Source organism: Oncorhynchus keta, chromosome 30 (assembly GCF_023373465.1).
Source record: "Oncorhynchus keta strain PuntledgeMale-10-30-2019 chromosome 30, Oket_V2, whole genome shotgun sequence".
NCBI classification, from domain to species: Eukaryota; Metazoa; Chordata; class Actinopteri; order Salmoniformes; family Salmonidae; genus Oncorhynchus; species Oncorhynchus keta.
In genome coordinates this window covers 38,578,613-38,599,061 of record NC_068450.1, presented here as the reverse complement: position 1 = coordinate 38,599,061, position 20,449 = coordinate 38,578,613, and the positions used below count along the sequence as shown (strand labels likewise).

The 20,449-nt window shown below is 41.1% G+C and overlaps 1 protein-coding gene across 1 annotated transcript in view; it reads left to right on the top strand.

Moving 5' to 3' along the window:
* Window positions 1–5,394: 5,394 nt before the first annotated feature.
* The window catches only part of LOC118363542 (polycomb group RING finger protein 3), a 42,044-nt gene continuing 26,989 nt past the window's right edge, over window positions 5,395–20,449 (top strand). Inside the window, exons 1-3 of the mRNA XM_052488415.1 lie at window positions 5,395–5,514; window positions 19,801–19,904; window positions 20,277–20,394. Of these exons, the coding sequence (XP_052344375.1) occupies window positions 19,890–19,904; window positions 20,277–20,394 (133 nt within the window). The 5' untranslated portion in view covers window positions 5,395–5,514; window positions 19,801–19,889. The remainder of the gene's footprint in view (window positions 5,515–19,800; window positions 19,905–20,276; window positions 20,395–20,449) is intronic.

Below are 20,449 nucleotides of genomic sequence, written 5' to 3'. Positions count from 1 at the left end.
CCCCTCCCTTTGGCTAGCCCTAAAAATGGAGTCCTAGTGATAGTCTAGTTCAATGCTCATTCGTCTTTGGAGAACGAGGTAGAGGGTGTGCAGAGTTTTGTTCTAGCCCAGCACTAACACACCTAATTCTATTATTCAACTGCTCAATTATTATAAGTGACAAAATTCATGTTCATACTGAAGATGAGGAGTTACCATCAGATAAAGGATACGAGATGAGTATGATAGACTGCAGTGGAGGTCTGTGCTGTTTAAGATGAGGGATGACCATGATTTTTTTCATGAGCATGGCCTTATTAAGCAATAAGGCACGAGGGGGTGTGGTATATGGTCAATATACCACAGCTAAGGGCTACTCTTTGCACGGTGCAACGCGGAGTGCCTGGATACAGCCCTTAGCCGTGGTATATTGGCCATATACCACAAACCCCCGAGGTGCCATAATGCTATTATAAACTTGGTTACCAATGTAATTAGAGCAGTAAAAATACATGTTTTGTCATACCCGGGGTATATGGTTTGACATACCACGGTTGTCAGCCAATCAGCATTAAGAGCTCGAACCACCCAGTTTATCATTTCTATTATAGCATAGTGGATGACTGTCATTCATATTCCATTCACCCAGTTCAATGTAACATCGACAGGTTAAGGCTACTACATGATACTCAAAGTATCCCTATACCCATCACGAGGTTGCTACAACCTAGCCTATGAATGAAAGTTTCCAAGGTAGGTGGACACAGGTCAAGAGAAACATTTGAGGGGACAGACAGGGACACATTCAATACTTCCTTGCACACTCTGGCCTACATCTGGCTGATCTAGTTTGTAATCTTTAGTCTGACAGTTGCAAACGAGAGTTTCTATTGGACTAATTCAGGTATGTTTCTCCCTGTTTCATTCCATTTGCTTCCGTTAAAGAAACATAAAAAAAACAGAATTGTCAGAATAAAGACACCCCTGATCACACGAAAACATAGTTCACCTTCATAGCAGCCACGTTGTATTCCTTCTCGCAGCTATGCGCTCTCCCCCTCTCACCTTTTCACTTTGTTTGTGGACTTCAATACACAAGACATCAGCTGTACGTGACCAGGCAAAATAAAGGTAAACCGAAGGTGAAAAGAAAATGACAATCTCTCTTTCTCTCCTGCTTTTGGAAGAAATAAATGTGTTCAAAACCGTTCACCTACTGTATTTCTCTCTCTTTGAGACAACAATTCACATTTTATGCACTGCAGTGCTAGATAGCTGTAGCATATGCTTTCAGTGCTAAACTCAGAAAAAAAAGAAATGTTCCTTTTTCAGGACACTATCTTTCAAAGATAAGTCGTAAGAATCTAAATAACTTCACAGAACTTCACTGTAAAGTGTTTAAACACTGTTTCCCATGCTTGTTCAATGAACCCTAAACAATTAAAACAAACAATGAACATGCACCTGTGGAACGGTCGTTAAGACACTAACAGCTTACAGACGGTAGGCCAAGGTCACAGTTATGGAAAACTTAGGACACCAAAGAGGCCTTTCTACTGACTCTGAAAACACAAAAAGAAAGATGCCCAGGGTTCCTGCTCACCTGTGTGAATGTGCTTTAGACTTGCATGAGGACTGCAGATGTGGCCAGGGAAATAAATTGCAATGTCTGCACTGTGAGACGCCGAAGACAGCGCTACAGGGAGACTGGGCGGACAGCTGATCGTTCGTCGTTCGTCGCTGGACCAGACAGGACTGGCAAAAAGTGCTCTTCACTGACGAGTTGCGGTTTTGTCTCACCAGGGGTGATGATCGGATCCGCGTTTATCGTCGAAAGATTGAGCGTTACACCGAGGCCTGTAGTCTGGAGCAGGATCGATATGGATGTGGAGGGTCCATGGTCTGGGGCGGTGTGTCACAGCATCATCAGACTGAGCTTGTTGCCATTTCAGGCAATCTCAACGCTGTGCGTTACAGGGAAGACATCCTCCTCCCTCATGTGGTACCCTTCCAGCAGGCTCATCCTGACATGACCCTCCAGCATGACAATGCCACCAGCCATACTGCTAGTTCTGTGCATGATTTCCTGCAAGACAGGAATGTCAGTGTTCTACCATGGCCTGCGAAGAGCCCGGATCTCAATCCCATTGAGCACGTCTGGGACCTGTTGGATCGGAGGGTGAGGGCTAGGGCCATTCCCCCCAGAAATGTTCGGGAACTTGCAGGTGCCTTGGTGGAAGAGTGGGGTAACATGTCACAGCAAGAACTGGCAAATCTGGTGCAGTCCATGAGTAGGCGATGCACTGCAGTACTTAATGCAGCTGGTGGCCACACCAGATACTGACTGTTACTTTTGATTCTGACCCCTCCTTTGTTCAGGGACACATTATTCAATTTCTGTTTGTTACATGTCTGTGGAACTTGTTCAGTTTATGTCTCAGTTGTTGAATCTTGTTATGTTCATACAAATATTTACACATGTTAAGTTTGCTGAAAATTAACACAGTTGACAATGAGAGGACGTTTCTTTTTTTGCTGAGTTTATATTAATTCTCTAATTCTTTGATTGGGTGGACAACATGTCAGTTCATGCTGCAAGAGCTCTGATAGGTTGGGGGACGTCCTCTGGAAGTTGTCATAATTACTGTGTAAGTCTATGGAACGGGGTGGGAACCATGAGCCTTCTAGGTTTGTACTGAAATCAATGTACCTAGAGGAGGACAGAAGCTAAGCCATGGGACTACAATACAGAGTGTGGTTGAGGCTACTTTAGACCTTAGTTGCAAAACAGTGTTTTTTAATTAATTATTAGTTGATATGAATATATTTTGTATAGTTTTATCTAAAAACCTGTAAACTGTGTACCTATGTTGAAACATACTGAAAAAGCAAATATTCTCTGATAAGGTTTGCCCTAATCTCCTGGCATAAGCCCTTAACCACCCTCTAAGCAGTTGGGTCCTTCCAGGAAGAAAGTGCCTTTTGCGTCCCTTTGATATATGGAGTAGAAATTGTGCACCAATATTGCATTTTAAATTCCTGTTATATAAATGAAATTTATTTCAATATAGACCACATGGACAATTTGATAAATGTGATTTTGTTTTGCATAATTACTTGCTGAAGTGCCAAAAATCAGCATTTTGACGTGTCCCTCCTCATGTTTGTCTGACTTCTAGGAAGATTTTAACCCACTTAGTGCAGAAATGTCCCCAAATGTTTCCAGCATTGTAAAGGCCTAGTTACTTTGTTGCTTTGACAGTCATTTTTGAAGATTCATATTTATTTAAAGCGATTAGTGATTAATTTATGTTTGTCCCTCATTTTAAGGTCAACTCTGTTACGTGAACTGAACTGTCATTTTAATATGGTGAAAATGTTCCTTTTTAAATGATTTTTTCTAAAGAAACATTGAATTGTCTAAGAGTATCAAAAGAGTATTCTACTCTTTTTGACCATTTTCTGGTGTTACGTGGAGGAAAACTGAGCAGATCAAGCATAGGGCTCCTGAGTGGTGCAGTGGTCTAAGGCACTGCATCTCTGTGCAAGAGACACCACTACAATCCCTTGTTCAAATCCAGGCTGTATCACATCTGGCCTTGATTGGGAATCCCATATGGCAGTGCCCAGTGTTGTCTGGATTTGGCTGGGGTAGGATGTCATTGTAAATAAGAATTTATTCTTAACTGACTTGCCTGGTTAAATACAGATTACATAACATAACAAAGCTACGGTCATAAGACCCAGGCATCCTAATTGTCCCTAGAATTTCTAAACAAACAGCTGGAGGCAGGGCTTTCTCCTATAGAGCTCTGTTTTTATGGAACGGTCTGCCTACCCATGTCAGAGACGTAAACTCGGTCTCAACTTTGAAGTCTTTACTGAAGACTCATCTCTTCAGTGGGTCATATGATTGAGTGTAGTCTGGCCCAGGAGTGGGAAGGTGAACGGAAAGGCTCTGGAGCAACGAACCGCCCTTGCTGTCTCTGGCCGGTTCCCCTCTTTCCACTGGGATTCTCTGCCTCTAACCCTATTACAGGGGCTGAGTCACTGGCTTACTGGGGCTCTCTCATACCGTCCCTGGGAGGGGTGCGTCACCTGAGTGGGTTGAGTCACTGATGTGATCATCCTATCTGGGTTGCCCCCCCCCCCCCTCCAGTTTCAACTATTCCGCCTTATTATTATTGGACCATGCTGGTCATTTATGAACATTTGAACATCTTGGCCATGTTCTGTTATAATCTCCACCCGGCACAGCCAGAAGAGGACTGGCCACCCCACATAGCCTGGTTCCTCTCTAGGTTTCTTCCTAGGTTTTGGCCTTTCAAGGGAGTTTTTCCTAGCCACCGTGCTTCTACACCTGCATTGCTTGCTGTTTGGGGTTTTATGCTGGGTTTCTGTACAGCACTTTGAGATATCAGCTGATGTACGAAGGGCTATATAAATACATTTGATTTGATTTGATAACACATTAACCATAGATAGGCTACAAATGTTTTAATAATAGCTATTTTTTGTGGAGCTTGCATTCATTTGCTCCTCCCTGTTGCTCACAACATTCCATTACCCCGTCACAATGGGAGTTATGACTGATTTAAGATGAAAACTCCAACCCTGTTACAATCAACCCGGTTACTTTAATTGCCACCTTTTATAGTCATTTTTCTTAATTGAACCTCTGGAGATGTGAAAACATGTTTTTCTATTAACTTGAACACATGCTCTTTATGATAGAATGTTAAATACAGGTTGAATAAATTGCTTATCTTAACCAAATAGCACTACCCAACTGGCACTCTATTGGTGAAGTGGCATAACGCTATTCTGAGTTATTGTCTGAATTAATCAAATGTTTGATTAATATGTTAAACTTGTTGGAGAACTTTTAAAATCTCCCCAAATGAGCCCGGTCCTACTTCGAAACTCAATCCACACTGAACACACCTCAAACTTACTGGAAGTGTGTTCACAGGGCCATTTATAAACACCCTATCTTGCAGTAATATTAAATAAATATTGCTCTTTTTGTCAACATCATTCTACATCAGGGTACATTTTAGCACAAGCATCCACCTTTTATTTTTTACATCCTAATGTGCTACATCTCAGACATCAATGTATAGTGTTATCATCATCAAATTGACTGAGATGACATACATAACTCCTAATACAGTAGTGGGCTATTAGCAAAGAAACTTATTCTGACAACATAGTCCGCAGGTCTTGCCCATAAATTACCCTTGATTTCATTGTGTGTTTTTTGGGGTCATTTCCCGGAATTCTAAAATGTATAGAAATGTATCAAAATTGTGAATTATTTTAAATGAATGGGGCGCTCCCTATAATGTTACCTTTTCGTCGACTCTCGTTCAACCCTCCTCCCCCTCGACTAATCAGCGCATGCTCAGCAAAGCTCCAAATGGTGTTTCGGCCTGTTTCGGTATTGCCCGGACATTTTCGCCTCTTTGTTTTACCGATAGTGCATTTAACTCGCGTTCAACCCAATATCCAGCGGACTGTACTGTTCTCAAACAGGTTAGTTCGTTTGACTTGAAATATTTCAGGCGTATTAATGCATTAATGCGTCTTTTATTGATTTATGGCTGCGATTTGTATTGTTCTTATTCATTTGTGTCTGTGTCTTTTCCGCTTGGTGGTATGGACATGCCATACGTGTTGTTGTATGTGCCAATGTTGTAGTGTATGGCGGCGCCGGGCCCTCCAGTTAGGCACCGGGATCCTTTTCAAGGAAGAGTGCATTATACCGGAGGGTTTGGATAGCAGCGAAGCACGCTTTTTGTTCTTTAGGAAGGGAGCTCTCGTAGACGCTCACATGTCTCCCATAATATTTGTGTTGTTTGCAGAGACCAATCTTTCCCCTTTGCTGGAATGTTCTTGAAAAACCATGGTCCAACATTAACGCCTTCGGGTTTCGAAAGTTCGGTGTTAAATGCACGATGGTGTAGTTGTCGCCACATGATTTAATCTAGACAAAAGAAAGTTATTGCTTTTTCGGGGCTATTACGGCCCCGTCTGACTGTATGGAGCTGTTACATTGTGGGGTTTTTGTGAAGGGTCGAGCCAACAAGTCTGTCTTTTGGTAGATTGATGTCTTGTAATCAGGGACAGCAATATGTAAATGACTCTGTGGGTCATGGCACAATATAGCAATATAAGTGGCTAAGAAGCTAAACATAGGTGGGTTTTCCTGACTTCAGACTATATGGATTCAATGGTTTATGACTTGCATAATAGCACAAGACAGTTCAAAAAGTCAGATAGGAACAAAATTACTGAACTTTTATTGTAGCATGACCTACTTTGCTTTTTAAGTAATAAATATATCTAGACATGCACAGCTTCTTCATTCCTGGTTTGTCTTAAATGGATTGATCAAGGGGAAAAATTGCAGAGAGCCGTTGGCTATTTTCAATATCGTTGGTCATGAAACCTACCTTAGATCAAATTAAGAAGGCTGTTCTTCTCTTCATAACAGCCTTTGCTATGAACAGTCAAATAAATACATAAATAAATAAAAAAACACACCCACTCACACTTTACAAAGAACTAAGGTAGCCATAGAAAGATTCCGCATGTTGATGGCCCCTTGACAGTGGTGCAACTACTGGCCATTAGGCTACAGCTTTGTGGCAGTCTCTCTATCCATGATGCCATGGCTAGTATGCCCAGCTGTGTATAGAATAGCCCGTATGTAAAGCTGCTCTTATACCTGTGGTAACGCTGTAATTAGCCTACTACCACACCGACCTTGTTGTTACATTGTAGTGTTTACATTGTAATGTCGTTGAGTTTGTTTTGGTCATAGTACAAGTGTTAGGGCTATCAATAAGTGTTGCTGAAATGACAAAATACAAAACTATTAGGGGAATCTACCAACATTTTGGGGGATTTGGTTCAATTCCATTCAGTTCCATTCCGTACCACCTTCTTTGTCAAGGTGTGTTGACTGTTGTTAATGAGAATCGCTGATCAGTGACCAGCAGAGCAAAACAACAGATGGACAAGAAACTAGATATCACCTCTTTGAACCATATCCCACTTCATCCCTTCTTTGAAATTATGTCAGCTTATGCATACACATGAAAAAGGGAATACAAGATGTTGGTTATAGACCTTGTGAATGTACAAATCCTATTCATTTTAAGAACAAGACCAGACCTACTCAACATTCTGCATTATGTGTAGGAGTTTCTCTACACTCTTGAGTGGATTACACCCATAGAGGGAAGTAGGTCCTAACTGTATCAGTTCACTACCCCGACTGTTGCTGTTGTATGCCAACATCCTGAAAAACTGGTTCACATAACCAATTGTGCTAATCCAGTGGTTTTCACTCACTGCACACACACACACACACACACACACACACACACACACACACACACACACACACACACACACACACACACACACACACACACACACACACACACACACACACACACACACACACACACACACACACACACACACACAGATTAAGATTTAGGGAACCAAGATTTAGGGAACAAATGATCCACTGGCTGTTGCTTTCTGAGTTTGACAGATGGGGCTAGTTAGCCTGTTGATGCTTACCCAGGCCATGGTATATGGCCTATCATTCATGCATTTAGCAAAATCTCTAAATTCTAGTTAACTGATGGGCACTGGACTGAATCCAGGAACACTTGCCAATTTGATAGTGGTAATGTGAAGGCTTTGTGAAGCAATTCAAGTAACCCAATCCCAAATCACCCACTATACCCTATGTCCTATATTCTTGTGGATGTCTGAGAGGAGTACATTTTCAGTGTGTCACTTATAACTTATTACCCCATTATTGCCATTTTATTACCACTTTAGTTTGTGTTGTAATGTAAAGTACTATCCTAAATTCTGTAAGGACACATTTCAACTGTGTGTTAGATGGGCTTTCAGATGGGCTAAAAATGGTCAAATTAAGAAGGTTTAGGCTGTGTTCATGAACCGAATAGGCGGTGACTTGCTTATGTAGTGCCACTGCCAACCCTCTTTGTGTAACGGCTGTTAGTTAAGGTTCTGTTTTAGGATTTGTTAGTTTACAACTAACTGCCTTTTAGTCTTACGTCTGAATATAGCTTTGTGATTTCTTTAAACAATGACAAGAGGGCTGCCCAAAGTCATTACAATATTAACACGAGTACACCCCTCCCACCCCCCGGCATGTACTTTGCTGATTAAAACTAATTCCATGACAGGAAATACATCAATGTTTTGTACTAGAAGTCAATAAAATTCCTAGTTTTTGATGTGAGGTGAAAGTTGTATTTTTCAAATGTGTTTTCTTTAGCTAAATCTCCAAATCGGAGACTGTTGCTGCACCGTCCCCCTTCCACCTCACGCATAGTGTCACACCTATACCAGCCCCCCCTCCCCCATTCCGACAGTATATATTTTAGTTGAAAAATACAAAATGTACTTTATGTCAAGACTCAAAGGTATACATTTATTGCGATAATGCAAAGGTGAAAACAAGCATGCGCTGAGGGATCGTGCCATGAATCCCTGATAGAGCCTAAAGGATTTGGGAACGTTATCGAAATCCACGCTGAAGTACAGAGGCAGTGGCACCATACACATTATGAGAGCATTGTTATAGACTGAACATGTAGTTCCTAAGTGTAAATTACACTATGCTGACAATGTGGACATCCTCTACAAGACACATTTAAAGACACATAGGCCTAAGCCCACTGTCTCTGAAGAGGGCCTCTAGCTATCTAGCAATGCCATTCAAGGGAAACCCAACCGCTTGACCAAAGTTCACCTTAACCGGAGAAATGGTTATCGGTGTATAAAACAATAATAGTTGTTCCTGATTGGTGATAGTGTCTAGTGTAAACAAACGGTGATGGCTGAAACTTTGTTAGCTGAAAAGTTGTTAGCTGTGCTTCTTAGTTAATGAAAGACAACTACATGGCTCAACAGAACCTGAAGGATCCACATTTCCTTGTTTACTCCTTACCTCCTCCTCTGTCTCACTCCTGTTGCGGTAGTCTGATGCAACTGCTGCTGCTGCTGATGATAGGGTTTATTCACAAGCTCCTTGACTATGTGTGTGTTCCTGCGCACTACCCAAGATCAATTTGTCTCAATCTACAGCAGTCACTGTACATTGCATTACCCCGTACCTAAACTGGCCAGGGAATCAGCTAGGACCTAAACGCACTACACTGTTTGACAAGTGTGGTCAATTCTGAGGATTTCCTCATGCTAGTCCATGTCATATTGCGTAAATGTTTCTAGCTGTGTTCCACCAATCAGGCAACTCCACTTCACAAACCAAAATGGTCACACCATTTTCATACCTCATTATTCCGATTTGGCCACTGCATGACACATAACAACACATACGAAGGCTTTCTGGCATCTCATCACATTAGTGCAGCTTGCTTCACATTTGAACACTTGTTTGGTCTGTCTATCCCTTTTGGCACCAACTCTCATTCATGAGTCAGTTGGGACCATCAGAGAGCATTTAGAAGAGTAGAATAAACAGTGTGTGTGTGTGTGTGTGTGTGTGTGGGTGTGTGTGTGCACGTGCACCCGTGTGTGTGTGTGTGTGTGTGTGTGTGTGTGTATGTGTGTTTGAAGTGAATCCAATGCATCAGCCACAACAAGAGTGTTCTCCTCCTGGCTGCCTCTGCTGATACAGGCCTCAGTGTCCTACTCCCAGGCTGTCGCCCAGTCTACACTGGACCCAAACACTCCACTGCCCACAGGCTGCCAACAGGGGCTCTTTGTGCCTGTGTGTCTGTGTGTGTGTGTGTTGCCCAATTTCAATCAAGAATTTACCCCAGTGTTTTACCCAAAGGCTCAGACTTTTCTGTTTCCATCTATGCCTGCCGGCACCCGTGTCTCACTGGGCCATGACTCCGGCAGACCTGCTCCCAAGTTGGAGCCAAGGCAAGGCCCTGGGTACTTTTCAGCTTTCATTTACATAACAAAGGCTAACTGTGAACTTTAACACCTTCTCACAAAGCAACAGTCTTGAATGATGGAGAGGTTGTTGATTCTGCTCGCCACAACTCTTTAGTGTCACACTCCTGATGGAAACACAATAAAATACTTAATTCTTACTTTAGAATATGGTGGTGGATCTTTGATGTTTTGTGGCTATTTTGCTTTCATTGGTCCTGGGGCCCTTGTTAAGGTCAACAGCATCATGAACTTGACCCAGTACCAGGAACCCCGTCCATTCAGCCAGCAGAGTTTTCTGTCCATCGTTCTGATGGGAAGAAAGAACTCTTAGAGAAAAATAAAGTAGGGTGGGTTTGTTTCATGATTAACAACTTATGGTGTGATTGTAGTAAAGTACAGGAACTCAATACCTTTTTTTCTCCCGATCTGTAATACCTCACCTTCAAATGCCGACCACATCACCTTCGAAGAGAATTTTCTTCGGTCATCGTCACTGCCGTGTATATTGCCCCCCAAGCCGACCTTGCGTCCACTCTCAAGGAACTACACTGGACTATGTTCAAACTGGAAACCGCATATTCTGAGGCCGCATTTATTGTAGCTGGGGAAATCTGAGGAAAATGCTACCGAAATTCTATCAACACATCTCCTGTTCTACATGTGCAACATGGACCCTGGATCATTGCTACAAGGCCCTCCCCCAGCCTCCCTTCAGCAAATGAATGAAGCAAAAGCTTCCATTCTGCCCCCCCCCCCATTTATAGGCGGAAACTTAAAATAGGAAGCTCCCGTGTTAACTTCTTCGAGATAGGGGGCGCTCTTTTAATTTATGGATAAAAAACGTTCCCGTTTTAAACAAGATATTTTGTCACGAAAAGATGCTCGACTATGCATGTAATTGACAGCTTTGGAAAGAAAAAACTCTGACGTTTCCAAAACTGAAAAGATATTATCTGTGAGTGCCCCAGAACGAATGCTACAGGCGAAACCAAGATGAAATTTCATACAGGAAATGGTCCAGATTTTGAATGCCCTGTGTTCCAATGTCTCCTTATATGGCTATGAATGCGCCAGGAATGAGCCTGCACTTTCTGTCGTTTCCCCAAGGTGTCTGCAGCATTGTGACGTATTTGTAGGCATATCATTGGAAGATTGACCATAAGAGACTACATTTACCAGGTGTCCGCCCGGTGTCCTTCGTCGAAATTATTGCTTAATCTCCAGGTCCATGCGCGTTCCATTTTCTTCAGAAGAGAAACCAAACTGCCACAAATGATTTATCGTCGATAGATATGTGAAAAACACCTTGAAGATTGATTCTAAACAACGTTTGCCATGTTTCTGTCGATATTATGGAGTTAATTTGGAAAAAAGTTTGCGTTGTAATGACTTAATTTTCGGGGTTTTTCTCACCCAAACGTGATGAACAAAACGGAGCGATTTGTCCTACACAAATAATCTTTTTGGAAAAACTGAACATTTGCTATCTAACTGAGAGTCTCCTCATTGAAAACATCTGAAGTTCTTCAAAGGTAAATTATTTTATTTGAATGGTTTTCTTGTTTTTGTGAAAATGTTGCATGCTGAATGCTAGGCTTAATGCTATGCTAGGCTATCAATACTCTTACACAAATGCTTGTTTAGCTATGGTTCAAAAGCATATTTTGAAAATCTGAGATGACAGTGTTGTTAACAAAAGGCTAAGCTTGAGAGCTAATATATTTATTTAATTTCATTTGCGATTTTCATGAATAGTTAACGTTGCGTTATGGTAATGAGCTTGAGGCTATAAATAGGATCCCGGATACGGGATTGCTCGTCGCAACAGGTTAAGGACGATTCAACGTTGGTCTGACCAATCGGAATCTATGCTTCAAGATTGTTTTCATCACATGGACTGGGGTATGTTTCCGGTCACCTCTGAGAATTGTCGATGTATAATTGTCAATGAAAAATCGATGTATACAGTGACTCTGTGATGGGGTTAATCAATAAGTGCATAGAGGATGTTGTTCCCACTTGTAACGGCGTTCGTTTGTCGAAAGAGAGTCGGACCGAAATGCAGCGTGGTGGTTACTCATGTCTTTAATGAAACAAATGACGATACATGAAATAACTTAATAAATACAAAAACAACAAACGGAACGTGAAAACCTAATACAGCCTATCTGGTGAAACTACACAGAGACAGGAACAATCACCCACGAAATACACAGTGAAACCCCGGCTACCTAAAAAACGGTTCCCCATCAGAGACAACAAGAATCACCTGACTCTGATTGAGAACCGCCTCAGGCAGCCAAGCCTAAACTAGACACACCCCTAATCAACCACAATCCCAATGCCTCAAAAAAAAAACAATACGACAACACAATAAACCCATGTCACACCCTGGCCTGAACAAATATATAACGAAAACACAAAATACAATGACCAAGGCGTGACACCACTGTGATGATTAGAACTTATCTAAACCAAAAACCGTGGATAGAGGGTAGAGGTCGACCGATTATGATTTTTCAAAGGCAATACTATTTCTCTCTATACCATTTGTATTTCATATACGTTTGACTATTGGATGTTCTTATAGGCACTATAGTATTGCCAGCCTAATCTTGGGAGTTGATAGGCTTGAAGTCATAAACAGCGCTGTGCTTCAAGCATTGCGAAAAGCTGCTGGCAAACGGAGGAAAGTGCGGTTTTGTCACGATCGTTATAATAAGTGGACTAAGATGCAGCGTGGTATGGTTCCATCCTCTTTATTATGAAGTGAAACTCAAAGAAAATAATAAATGCAATAAAGCGTAAAAACGAAACGTGAAGCTCAAAAGAAGTGCTCGTAGGCAACTATACCAAGACAAGATCCTACAAAGCACAATGGTGAAATGGCTGCCTAAATATGATCCCCAATCACAGACAACGATAAACAGCTGCCGCTGATTGGGAACCACACCAGGCCAACATAGAAATATAATTACCTAGATGACCCACCCTAGTCACACCCCGACCTAACCAACATTGAGAATAAAAAGCTCTCTTCGGTCAGGGCGTGACAGGTTTGAATGAATGCTTACGAGCCTGCTGCTGCCTACCACCGCTCAGTCAGACTGCTCTATCAAATATCAAATCATTGACTTAATTATAATATAAGAAACACACAGAAATACGAGCTTTAGGTCATTAATATGGTAAAATCCGGAACCGTTCCATTAAGTCTAAATATTGCTGTTGCATTGCACAACCTTCAATGTTATGTCATAATTATGTAAAATTCAGGCAAATTAATTTTGGTCTTTGTTAGGAAGAAATGGTCTTCACACAGTTATCAACGAGCCAGGCGTCCCAAACTGCTGCATATACCCATACTCTGCTTACACTGAACGCAAGAGAAGTGACACAATTTCAGGCACCACGTTGATTATATGCAACACAGGACAAGCTAGTTAAACTTTTAATTTCATTAACCATGTGTAGTTAACTAGTGATTATGTTAAGATTGATTGTTTTTTATAAGATAAGTTTAATGCTAGCTAGCAACTTACCATGGCTCCTTGTTGCCTGCACTCGTGTAACAGGTGGTAAGCCTTCCACACAGTCTCCTTATGGATTTGCAGTATTATCGGCCATAATCAGCATCCAAAAATTCAGATTACCGATTGTTATGAAAACTTGAAATCAGCCCTGATTAATCGGCCATTCCGATTAATCGGTCGACCTCTAATAGAGGGCATAATTTGTGCAAAACTGAAAGCGCAAACCACCACATTTAACCATGGCAAGGTGACTGGGAACATGGACATGTACAAACAGACTAGCTATGACCTCCGTAAGGCAATCAGAGGCAAACCGACAGTACGGGGACAAAGTGGAGTCGCAATGCAACGGCTCAGACACGATATGTATGTGGCAGGGACTCCAGACATTCACAGATTATAAAGGGAAAACCAGCCAGGTCGCGGACACCTACGCAACGTTCCACGTTTAACATTTTGGGGTATTGTGTGTAGGCCAGTGACACAAAATCTCAATTTAAATGGATTTTAAATTCAGGCTGTAACACAACAAAATGTGGGAAAAGTCAAGGAGTGTGAATACTTTCTGAAGGCACTGTATATACTGTATTCTATTCATTGAACACTGGTCAATAATGTTTACATGTTTTGGGTGCTGGAGTATTAAAAACAGGGGATCCAATAACTTTGACCCCTATCTTTTTTAGATCTTTAAATATTACTTAATTAACAAAATGTCTTTTTCTGAGCAATTGTATTGGTATAACCTAATATAATAAGTAAATGTTTTGGAGCATACACTATAACTCAGTATTTGTATTACTTATTTGAGTCTTTTTTGCTCATCTTTTTAAAGGGATCCAATCATTCCATACCCAACTGTATATTAGGCATAGCCTTTATTTGTTTTTGCCAAAATAAAGAAAACACTGGAGTAAAAACTCTAACTTTAAGCACCAGCTGTCAGAGCAGCTCACAGATCACTGCACCTGTATATAGCCCATTTGTGCATAGCCCATCCAACTACCTCATCCCCATACTGTTATTATTCTTTTTTGCTCCTTTGCTCCCCAGTATCTCTACTTGCACATTCATCTTCTGCACATTTATCACTCCAGTGTTTAATTGCTAAACTGTAATTATTTCGCCACTATGGCCTATTTATTGCATTACCTCCTCACGCCTTACCTCCCTTATCTTACCTCATTTGCACACACTGTAAATCAATGTTTCTATTGTATTATTGACTGTACGTTTATTTATTCCATGTGTAACTCTGTGTTGTTGTTTGTGTTGCACTGCTTTGCTTTATCTTGGCCAGGTCGCATTTGTAAATGAGAATTTCTTCTCAACTGGCCTACCTGGTTAAATAAAGGTGTTCTCAACTGGCCTACCTGGTTAAATAAAGGTGTTCTCAACTGGCCTACCTGGTTAAATAAAGGTGTTCTCAACTGGCCTACCTGGTTAAATAAAGGTGAAATAAAAAATATATAAATAAATAAATGAGGCATACAAAGTATATTTAAAGAAAGTGATTCCACACAGTATAAGGTGCTTCCACACCTGATTGATTGCAAAGTTAAACAACCATACAACTCACAAAGACTACCTTTAACAATTTCCACTGAACATTTGAGAAAAAAAACAGATTTACTCGAAGAACAGTGCAAATGTAAAGTTTGGTAACAGAATGACAGTAAAATCTCCCTCGTTTTTACGTGACCACGTTTTCCAAAAACTCTTAAATATTGATTCCGAATTAAGATTCAAAGATGCTTTGCTGAAAGAATAGGGTGTCAGATATGATATGACACCTTGAGTTTGAAAAAATATCTCTTTTGATTATTGAAATACAGTAAGTGAAGTGGATTAACTCCCGGTAACAATGTTTCCACTGGTGTCTTCGCCCAAGACGTTAGTGAACATTGCCCAGTTGTTTGTGTTAGAGATGCGAGAATACAAAAATCTAAGCCGCGTGTTATCACAAAGAGGAACTTTAAAAACATCAGTGAACAGGCTTTTCAACATTCTTTATTTTAGTCACCTTGATTGTATTTCAGCTATCCCTGAACCTGATTTAGCTTTCTGCCTTTTTGAAGATGTCTTCATTACTATTGTGGATAATCATGCTCCCTTCAAAAAAATGAAGGGTTAAAGGCAGATCGAATTATCAGAAGTCATTTATAAAAGAGATGATGCTTTAAGCAATTGAGGAATGATGGTGTAATACAAATCAGAAAGGCTAAATCTGATTATTATGTAACCACTCTTTCGGATTGTAATGGGAACCCGGTTAAATTCTGGAAAACTCTCAAATCCCTGAAGGGTTCTACTTCCTCCTCTCTGCCACAACAAATTAATTCAGACACTGGCCTCATTACGGAAAAAAATGCTCTCATTGATGCATTTAATCACCATTTTATTTCAGCAGGCTATCTCTTTGAAATAACTTCTAAGTCTATTCACAATGATATTGTGCTGGATACTGATAGGGGAAACTTGCTGAATGATCAGAGAAATGACAGACAAAGCTTTTCTTTTAGGCTATTTACAGAAAAATAAGTACTGGATGCTTTACTAGCAATAGATAAGAAGGAATCCACAGGGGCTGATTAATTGGATCCCGGTCTGCTTAAGTGTAGCGCCCATCGTTTTTTGCTCAAAACCCCACATTTTTTATTTAAAATTGTTATCAGGAAATATTCCAAAAGTATGGAAATCAGCTCTTGTGCTGCCACCCCATAGGGGCGGGGATAGTAGTGATCTTAATCATTATCACCCCATTTCAAGGCTTCCTTGTCAAGATAAGATTATTGAATCTTTGGTAAATATAAAACATTGCTCTTTTTTATCCGAGAAATCTATACGCTCTACCCTCTGTAGCACCCTGCCGTCAGATGCCGAGCAGTTTCCATACCAGTCCGTGATGCAACCAGTGCTCTCGATGGTGCTGCTGTAGAACTTTTTGCGGATCTGAGGGCCCATGCCAAATCTTTTCAGTCTCCTGGGGGGGAATAGGCATTGTCGTGCCCTCTTCACGACCATCTTGGTTTTGTTGGACCATAATAGTTTGTTGCTGATTGTTGATGTGGACACCAAGGAACTTGAAGCTCTCAACCTGCTCCACTACAGCCCAGTCGATGAAAATGGGGCGTGCTCGTCACGCCTTGTATACACAAGTAATTATGACGAATAAACTCAATTCAGAAAGGTTATGTGTTGCAGTAATGAGAAATTACAAATACATCTGTTCAATTACATTTGAAATGTATTTGTTTTCAGTGTTATGCTTAACTCAGGCCTTTTCATTTGGTTAGCAATGTAAAAACATATTAGCAATTGATTTGTCTATTACTTTTTGGGACATTGAAACTATTATGGTAATGAGAATTTTTTAATTGGTAGTTGTGGAAATTGTGGTAAAATGCGTAGTATCTGATCAATAAACACAACAATAAATATGAAATAGATACAGTGCCTTCAGAAAGTATTCACACCCCTTTATTTTTTCCACATTCTGTTGTGTTACAGCCAGAATTTTAAATGGATTAAATTGAGATTTTGTGTCACTGGCAAAACACATAATACCGCATAATGTCGAAGTGGAATTATGTTTGTAGATAAAAAAAAACAAATGAATAAAAAATGAAAGCTGAACAGTCCTTCCAACACTTCACTGAGTACCACCCTTTATATGGAAGCACTAGAGGTAAACCTGGTTCTGTCTGCTCTCCAACAGACACTGGGAGACAAATTCATCTTTCAGCAGGACAATAACCTAAAACGCAAGGCCAAATATACACCGGAGTTGCTTACCAAGACGACATTGAATGTTCCTGAGTGGCTTGGTTACAGTTTTGACTTAAATCTGCTTGGAAATCTATGTCAAGACTTGAAAATGCCTGTCTAGTAATGATCAACGACCAACTTGACAGATTTCTATATTTTTAATATTGTGCAAAGCTCTTAGATGCTTACCCAGATGTATTGACGAAGGGTTGTGAATACTTATGTAAATAAGATATTTTTATATTTAATTTCCAACAAATGTGCAAAAAATTCTATGAACATATTTACACTTTGTCATTATGGTGTAGTGTGTGTAGATGTGTGTGAGGGGAAACAAAATTCACACTGTAACACAACAAAATGTGGAATAAGTCAATGGGTTGAATACTTTCTGAAGGCACTGTAAGTAACCACAGATCTTAATTTTAGTGATCCAAGAGGAATTATAGTGCCAGTTTTGTGATGTTTTGTCATAAAAGATCAACATTCTCAGATTCACGATCTGCAAAAAAAAAAACTATATATCCACTCAGGATGTTCATGTTTTTTGTTTTCACAATAATGTGACGTCCTGAGAGGAACAGCCTTATTCATTAGCGCCGCCGATACACCGTAAATATTCTGAATTGAAAAGAGCAATTTAAACACCATAGCTCAACATTTCAGAGGTTACAGAGTCCCAGCTCCAGCGTCAATCACATTGCATGTGCATTAAGGAGGACAATGGTTATAGGCTTAGTTCATGCAGACCAGTTTTTGACTGGCTAGATTGGCTAGAGTGCCTTGCTAATGGTGTGTCAATGTGATGCACGGAGTCATCCTGTGTCGTGTTGAATGACTGTTCCTTCAACAGGAACTTGCAGGCTTTTGGAACCAAACCTTCATTACCGTCTTCTATTGTAATGGAAAAGTTGTCACCTTGATTATGACAGTTTATCATCTTAGCAACTTTGAATTGTCGCACATTCATTAATGAAGCACTCATGTTCAGCTGTCTCTGCAAGTCATCCCATCTGAAATGAAATAAATCAAAAACAATGGACATGGTGATTGACTTTCGATGGAACATTACAATGCACACACCATCACTGATAAAAGGTGAGCCCATTGAAAGAGTGGAGGAGTACAAATACCTTGGACTAGTCATTGACAACAAGCTGTCCTGGGATCAGTGTACTGATGCAATTTTTAAGAAAGGCCAACGGAGACTGTATTTCCGACGGAAACTGCACTTTTTGAAGGTTGATCGAACCATCATGCTTCTCTTTTATAAAGCATTCATTGAGAGCATTCTGTCCTACTGCTTGACCCGCTGGTTTGGGAATATCAAGGATGCACAGAAAAATAGGTTGGGCAAGATAGCAGTTTCTTTTGCACCCACCATGCGTCACGTCCGCAATGGTCATGTGAGGTGAAATGTGTATATAAGCACTCAGTGTGCTTGACCTGACGAAGATCCGTTTCGGATGGAAACGCTGTCAATAAAGCGGGTGAATTGGGAGCTTTAACGGTGTGCGGCTCTTCTTGTTCTGTACTAGTATTCTTTATTAGCCCAGCATTTATGTTTTTAAGGATGTGAGTAGGACCACAGACGTTTCTATAAGGCAGGTTAACACGTCCTGTCAACACACTTGCAAGTGCTCTGCAACTGAATGCACTTGTTCAAGTCGACAGTACATCCGCAGCAGCTCTCCTTCACTCATTTCAATGGAGTAAGTGGGCTAATTTCATGATCTGATGAGCAGACAACAGCACACAGGCAGACTCTTGTTGTCCAAGACAGAGTAAAAGAGAATGCACATTTAGGATCAAGAGGCCCCCCCCCAAAAAAGTGGTGGGAGTAGTGGGAGCCAAGTCGAAGAGGGTTTTCGGGCTCACAACTCCAAAGCGGTCTGCCGAGAGAGTAATGACTCTCTAGGGCTTTGTCTAATGGATTGACTAAGTACTGCAGTACGTCGTTCCTTGAGTCATGTGGGGACACCACTTTTTCTTGTTTATTTTTTAGGCTTTGGTGGATTGTAAGTTACTTTAAATATGTCTCTGGTTCTTATTTTGTTACATTAATTCAGGGACGTCTCCTCTCCATACAATGGTCTCATTGAGTAAATGTTGTCTCAGATGTTTCAAATATGAATGGACTTTTTACAGTAGCAATGGCATGTGCAGTCAGCACTTCCCAGTTTTAATTGAGTTCTGCAGAGCAGTGTCTCAAAAAATGGTGGGTCACTGCCTACTCCTAAGAGTTTGCGGTTCAATATAAGCAGATTTATTCTCTTCTGCAACATTCGTCTGGTTTTAGGTTAGTTCATGATTAGGCTAAGGCTAGAAAAGCCTCTCCAACTCCTGTCCTGGAGAGCTACTGGGTGTGTGCAGGCTTTTGTTCCACACTTGTAGCACTGCTCTCCAGGATAAGGGTTGGAGGACCCTGGGTTAGAAACACGGTTTTATTCATCTGGAGGGTCTTTGTTGGCTCATCACGGCACAGGGAACTTTGGGGCATCACCACTGCTGTAGAGCACAATGAATTCTGACTGTGTTGTTGTCTGTGTTCTCCCTTTAGCCACATGAGAGGGCATCTATGATGAGGAGCTAACACCACTGCGTGCCTGCAGGAAGAGACGTGGCTGCCAAATCATCCTCAGTCAACACATGGCGTCATTAGGGGTAAGCCAAAACAAGCATCCACCGTGAATAGAATTTTATGTGTCTGTCTGTCTGTCTGTCTGTCTGTCTGTCTGTCTGTCTGTCTGTCTGTCTGTCTGTGTCTCTCTCTCTCTCTCTCTCTCTCTCTCTCTCTCTCTCTGTCTGTCTTTCTGTCTGTCTCTCTGCCTGTCTGTCTCTCTGTCTGTCTCTCTGTCTGTCTGTCACTCTCTCAAAAAAGGTACTCTGCATAACCTTGAAACCAATGAGTTGTACAGTTGACATGTGTCTTTATCCTGTATTCTTTTGTCAAAAGTGAATTGAGAGGTTACCCTTAGAATGTGCAAAATGCACAGAACAGAACGACTCAAATAGTTTTGTCCTCCTTCTCCCCAGAACCCCGAGATGCTAACCAGGAAGATTAAGCTGTGGGACATCAACGCCCACATAACTTGTCGCCTGTGTGAGGGGTACCTGATAGACGCCACTACTGTCACGGAGTGCTTGCATACCTGTGAGTACCTGCTGATGACGCAAGCATGTACTCATACTCCGACACACATCATTCA